The sequence below is a fragment of the Colobus angolensis genome, unplaced genomic scaffold, assembly GCF_000951035.1.
Source record: "Colobus angolensis palliatus isolate OR3802 unplaced genomic scaffold, Cang.pa_1.0 Scaffold199, whole genome shotgun sequence".
Taxonomy (NCBI): Eukaryota; Metazoa; Chordata; class Mammalia; order Primates; family Cercopithecidae; genus Colobus; species Colobus angolensis.
Genome location: NW_012115143.1, coordinates 2,643,333 through 2,650,204, shown reverse-complemented (window position 1 = coordinate 2,650,204; position 6,872 = coordinate 2,643,333). Strand labels below are relative to the sequence as shown.

Below are 6,872 nucleotides of genomic sequence, written 5' to 3'. Positions count from 1 at the left end.
GGGGTTTCACCATGTTAGCCAGAATGGTCTTGATCTCCTGACCTTGTGATCCGCCCACCTCGGCCTCTCAAAGTGCTGGGATTCCAGGCATGAGCCACCGTGCCCGGCCGTTTTCTTCCTTTTTTTTTTTTGAGTCAGGGTCTTGCTCTGTCACCTAGGCTGGAGTGTAGTGCTGCAATCATGGCTCACTGCAGCCTCAACTTCCTGGGCTCAAGCGATTCTCCTACCTTAGCTTCCCAAGCAGCTGATACTACAGGCACGGACCACCATACCCAGCTCATTTTTCTACTTTTTGTAGAGACAGGGTCTTCCTGTGTTGTCCAGGCTGGTCTCAAATCCATGGACTCAAGCAATACTCCCACCTCAGCCTCCCAAAGCGTTGCAATTACAGGCGTGAGCAAACCACCCTGGGCTGTTTTAATTTTTGAACTATGTAAATATGTTCTCAAATAGAAAATAGGCCAGGCGCAGTGGTTCACACCTATAATCCTAGCACTTTGGGAGGCCAAGGCGGGTTATCACCTGAGGTCAGGAGTTCGAGACCAACCTGGCCAACATGGTGAAATGCCATCTCCACTGATAATACAAAAATTAGCTGGGTGTGGTGGCACACGCCTGTAGTCCCAGCTACTCAGGAGGCTGAGGCAGGAGAATTGCTTGAACCCAGGAGGAGGTTGAAGTGAGCTGAGATCACACCATTGCACTCCAGCCTGGGTGATAAGAGTGAAACTCCATCTCCAAAAAAAAAAAAAAGAAATAGAAAATAGGCTGGGTGTGGTGGCTTATGCCTGTAATCCCAGCACTTTGGGAAGTCAAAGCAGGCAGATCACTTGAGGTCAGGAGTTTCAGACCAGCCCAGCCAATGTGGCAAAACCCCATCTCTACTAAAAGTACGAAGATTAGCCAGGCATGATTGCGTGTGCCTGTAATTCCAACCTGGGATACTGGGGAATGAGAATTGCTTGAACCTGGGAGGTGGAGGCTGCAGTGAGCCAAAATCACACCACTGCACTCCAGCAGCCTAGGTAACGGAGTGAGACCCTGTCTAAAAAACAAAAACAAAAACAAAAAAACCACGCAAATAAATATTTCTGATCCTGTGCCAAATAATCAAAAACAAATACATTTATATAGCTACATGGCACAGAAATGAACAATTTTTATATTTTGTTCAATATATACACTGCAAATAGAAAGTAATCCTGGCCAGGCACGGTGGCTCACGCCTGAAAGCGCAGCACTTTGGGAGGCCAAGGCAGATGGATCACAAGGTCAGGAGACTGAGACCATCCTGGCCAACATGGTGAAACCCCATCTCTACTAAAATACGAAAAATTAGCTGGCCGTGGCTCCTGTAGTCCCAGCTACTCAGGACGCTGAGGCAGGGGAATGGTGTGAACCCGGGAGGCAGAGAGGTTGCACTGAGCCGAGACTGAGCCACTGCACTCCAGCCTGGTGACAGAGCAAGACTCCGTCTCAAAAAAAAAAAAAAAAATCTAATCCTGTTGACTAGAATGAACTACAGGCAATGGCAGAAATCACTGACTGTCGTCACTGCACTATCATGACTGTTCCTGAATGTTTGTCAAAACTTAAAAGACACTCATATATAAAACTGGGTTATGTTTTTGCAAAAACCATAAATCAATTTGTTTTGGATTTTACCTACCTTATGGTATCCACTTACAGTCTTTACAGAGCCCTTCAAATTGCTAGGTAATATTTGCAGCCTGTTAGAAACTATATCACTACTGATGTGAGAATTCTGTATTTTAGAAAACAAACAGTACTTACCCTCTTTTTAATTTCTTCTTGCCTTTTCTTCTGTTGCCGTTCTTTTTCTTTTATCTTCTCTGCTATTTTTTTCTTTTCTGAAATTTTTACTTCTAAAAGTAAAAAAAAAGTTTTATTGACAGTTATACTGAGTATTTTCCAGTTTATTGATGAGACAGACAGGATACTTGTATACTGTTAAGAGACTAAACCTTTCCCAGCTTCAAACAGTGATTTTTCTCACAAATAATGGGAAACTTCTGGGACGACTCCTCCTCCTCTCTAACGTGACCCCTAAGATCCAAATATCTCTTCATATTTCCCCACCGTCCTATAGGCAGGGCTTAGATCATTCAACTATAATTAATGCCAAAACCTCTACCCTTTCCTCCTAACAATACCTAGCACTCACACAGAAATACAGCAGGTATCTAATCTGATTATATTTTGAGGAGATACAGAAAAGTTGCAGGGAAAACAGAATACAGTGGGAATGGAAGGACACTTGGTTTCTGAATACCAAAATCTCCCATTTTGTTAGCGTTCTGTCATTTGTCTTAATACAAGTCACAAATGCTCAGCAAGACATAAAAACAAAAATGGAGGTGCCCCAGTGGCTCACCTGGTTTTACTTCTGCTTCCTCTTTTTTTTCATCATCATCGTCATCCCAGTTATCCTAAAGAAAAAGACTTCCATTAACAATTCTTGCTTTTCTGTGTGAACCTTATTATCAACTTGACTAACTCCAGAGAAATAAGTTTGTTGGTATTTTTTGGTACTGTATTAACTTTTTAAATTAATGTAGGGAGAACTGACATCTTATAATGCTGAGCTGCCCTAACCAAGAATAACAGCTGTCTTTCCATTTGATCAAGTACTTTTTTTTATCTTTCAGAAGTGTTTTAAAGTGGTTTCCCTATTAGAGGCTCTGCACATTTCTCTTTAGATTTATTCCTAAGTACTTCATCTTGCATGTTGCTACTGTAAATAGGGCATTTTCCTATTATGTCCTCTAAGTGGCTATTATTTGTGTATAAAAACATATTGGCAAGACCCGGTTTCTACAAAAAAAAAAAAAAAAATTAAAAAATTAGCTGGGTGTGGTGGCATGTGCCTGTAGTCGCAGGTACTTGAGAGACTAATGTAGGAAGATCACTTGAGCCCAGGAGGGTAAGGCTGCAGTGAGTTATGATAGTGCCACTGCACCCTGGCCTGGGCAACTCACTATCATAAAGACCCTGTCTCAAAACAAATAAACAAAAATAACTACTGGCTTTTTTATATGTTAATATCCTGCTACCTTACTGAATTCATTTATCTCTTAAGTTAGATTTATCATTGCTTCTCTAGGGTTTTCCAGGTATGCTACCTTATCTGGAAACAAAAGATAGCTCTAATTCTTTACCAGTCCTTAGGCCCTCACAATTGATTTATCTAATTTGGCCAGCTAAACCTCTAGTACAATGTTGAACAGCAGCAGAGGTAATGGGCATTCTTGCTTTCCTGATGGAAACGCTCTATTGTTTCCCCATGAAGTGCTATGCATCCCAACAAATTTATGCAGTAAAATTTACCAGACTTTTTTTTTTTGAGACGGAGTTTCACTCTTCTTGCCCAGGCTGGAGTACAATGGTGCGATCTCAGCTCACTGCAACCTCCACCTCCCACATTCAAGCGATTCTCCTGCCTCAGCCTCCCCAGTAGCTGCGATTACAAGCATGTACCACCACGCCTGGCTCATTTTTGTATTTTTAGTAAAAACATTTTTTTTTTTTTTTGAGACGGAGTCTTGTTCTATTGCCCAGGCTGACTGGAGTACAGTGACACGATCTCAGCTCACTGCAACCTCCGCCTCCTGCGTTCAAGTGATTCTCCTGCCTCAGCCTCCTGAGTAACTGGGATTACCAGCGCATGCAACCATGCCTGGCTAATTTTGTATTCTTAGTAGAGACAGGATTTCACCATGTTGGTCACGCTGGTCTCGATCTCATGATCCGCCCACCTTGACCTCCCAAAGTTCTGGAATTACAGGCGTGAGCCACCACACCTAGCCCCAGACTTTTCTTCCATGGCCTCTGGATGGATTTCAAGTCAATTAGAAAGTCTTTTCTTTGTTTTGTTTTGTTTTGTTTTTGAGATGGAGTTTTGCTCTTGTTGCCCAAGCTGGAGTGCAATGGCGTGATCGTGGCTCACTGCAACTGCTGCCTACTGGGTTCAACCAATTCTCCTGCCTCAGCCTCCCAAGTAGCTGGGATTATAGGCATGCACTACCACGCCCAGCTAACTTTGCATTTTTAGTAGAGACGGGGTTTGTCCATGTTGGTCAGGCTGGTCTCAAACTCCCAACCTCAGGTGATCCGCCCGCCTCCGCCTCCCAAAGTGCTGGGATTACAGGCATGAGCCATTTCGCCCAGCCATAAAGTCTTTTCTTACACCTAAGAATTCACCCACAATTTTTTCTAGAATGTGTAGGGTTTCACTGTTTTTTTATTTAGATCTCTGATCTATTTGGAGTTTTTGTCTTGTGTATGATGTGCGACAAGGATCTAGTTGTATTTTTTTCCAAAAGGGCTACCCAGTTGTCACCGCATCATTTATTAAAAACCCTTTAATAAATAATGATTTTCTCCCTGGGCTATGGTTTGAATGTGTCCTCTAAGTTCATGTGATGAAAACTGAATCTCCAATCCAACAGTGTTGAGAAGTAGGGTCTTTCAGAAATGGTTAGAGGCAAAGCCCTCATGAATGGATTATTAATACCTTTATCTTAGGAGTAGATACCTGATAAAAGGATGAGTTCTGCAATCCTTTGTGCTCTTTTGCCGTTCTGCCACAGGATAATAGCACAAGAAGGCCCTCACCAGATGCCAGCACCTTGATATTGGACTTCTCAGCCTCCATAACCATACGAAATAAATCTGTTTATAAAATACCCCATCTATTGCATTCTATTGCAGCAAAAACAATTTTAAGATACCCTGTGACTTACCATACACTAAATGTTCATATATACTTGGTCTACTTCTGGGCTTTTGATCCTATCCCACTAATCTACTGTCTCTCCATACACCAGTACCATACTGGGTTTTTTTTTGTTTTGCTTTTTGAGATGGAGTTTCACTCTCGTCGTCCAGGAGTAACCCAGGAGTGGGAGGTTGCAGTGAGTCGAGACTGCACCATTGCACTCCAGCCCAGGTACAGTGCAAGACTTTGTCTCAAAAAAAAAAAAAAAAAAAAAGGAGTCAAGGCCGGCACATCGGCACATGCCTGTAATTCCAATACTTTGGGAGGCCAAGGTGGGCAGATCACCTGAGGTTGGGAGTTCAAGACCAGCCTCACCAATATGGAGAAACCCCATCTCTACCAAAAGTACAAAATTTGCTGGGTGTGGTGGCACATGCCTGTAATTCCAGCTACTCGGGAGGCTGAGGCAGGAGAATCACTTGAACCTGGGAGGCAGAGGTTGTGGTGAGCCGAGATCGTGCCATTGCACTCCAGGCTGGGCAACAAGAGCAAAACTCCGTCTCAAAAAAAAAAAAAAAAAAGTCTAGAGCTGATCAAGCCTTCATGGATTCCACTCTAACTCAGGGCACTTTAAAATAGATCTAGCCAGGTGCAGCAGCTCAGACCTGTAATCCCAGCACTTTGGGTGGCCAAGGCGGGCAGATCACTTGAGACCAGGAGTTCTGAGACCAGCCTGACCAACATGATGAAACCCCATTTCTACTAAAAAATACAAAAATTAGGTAGGTGTGGTGGTGCACGCCCGTAATCCTAGCCACTCAGGATGCTGAGGCACAAGAATCATTTGAGTTCAGGAGGCGGAAGTTGCAGTGAGCCAGGACCGAGCCACTGCACTCCAGTCTGGGCAAGAGAGACTCTGTCTCAAAAAAAGAAAAGATCTACACTGTCTTTTCTATGCCTAACTCAATCACTGAGCTAAATATAAACCAATTATCAAACACAATTTTCTAAAAGCTCCACAAAACTTAGAAGGCTCAAGTTTAATAGGGACAGACACACAGCCCTATGATTAAAGACTGTTTTAATCATAGGTAGCCTGGCCATTGTCTCAGCAACCACCAGGCACACTATGACATGCCATTTGAAGCTGAGCGGCAAGATGGCAAATGCAAGGCAAGAGGCCCTGACGCTACTAAAGAAGCAAAGGCTGACTAATATGACTAATATGCCACACTATGACACCAAGCTTCTGGTTTCATAACACAAAGGGTCACAAATTTGTATCAGCCTAGAATATAAACTAACCAAGCCTTGATTCTTAATAAAAATCTCTAAGTCCACTAAATAAATTAAAAATTCAACATCATGATTAAGGCTGTCATACGGTCTGCAAGCATAATGAAAGGAACTTTGTATAAAAAAGTAAATGTATTTTTATAGTCACCTTACTTCAGCAATTTAACCCACAGCTCGCAGTTTTAACAGATTGAAAGCAAACCAGCTAGTCATTATCTGAATAACTATGATACTAGAGTTAGAAATTAGAGATCAAATGTTTGTATTTCGCCGTTAGTTTGCTAAGTGCTTATATTAATACATCACAGTACAAAAGGAACCAAAGAGCTAAAAATAAAAGTGAATTACTAGGCATTTTTTGTTGTTTAAATCTTCACAGAACACAAGAAAGCTGGATCTGTGAGTGGTATGCAGCAGTGCTTCAGTTCATTTGCTTACTTCCAGAAGGTGCGTATTTACAACCCTTCTGAGCAACAGGTGTAGTAACAAGGTTAATTCTCACAACAGTCCTGTAAGGAAGGTCGTGTTATCCCCCTATTTTACAGAAAAGGAAACCGAGGCCCAGACACAGCCATCCCACAATCTCAGTGAAAAACTAAGGGACCTGGTCTGAATGGACCAAAGTTCTTTAAAGTGTCATAGTACAAAGTTACAGTTAGAAGAATAAGTTCTGGTGTTCTATTACACAGTAAGGTGACTATAGCTAATAACAATGTTGTATATTTCAAGATAGCTCCATGAGAAATTTTTGAATGTTAACACCACAAAGAAATGATAAATGGGCCGGGTGCGGTGGCTCACGCCTGTAATCCCAGCACTTTGGGTGGCCAAGGCGGGC

At 42.4% G+C, this 6,872-nt stretch overlaps 1 protein-coding gene across 3 annotated transcripts in view; it reads right to left on the bottom strand.

The window, feature by feature from the left end:
• Positions 1-6,872, bottom strand: part of EIF3J (eukaryotic translation initiation factor 3, subunit J) — a 30,969-nt gene that overhangs the window by 9,412 nt on the left and 14,685 nt on the right. For 2 of the 3 annotated variants that reach the window (XM_011941177.1, XM_011941179.1), the window contains exons 3-4: positions 2,396-2,450; positions 1,795-1,886 (exon numbers count right to left, since the gene is read on the bottom strand). The exons of the other annotated variant lie outside the window; for it this stretch is intronic. In XM_011941177.1, the coding sequence (XP_011796567.1) occupies positions 1,795-1,886; positions 2,396-2,450 (147 nt within the window). The remainder of the gene's footprint in view (positions 1-1,794; positions 1,887-2,395; positions 2,451-6,872) is intronic. 3 annotated transcript variants of the gene reach the window in all.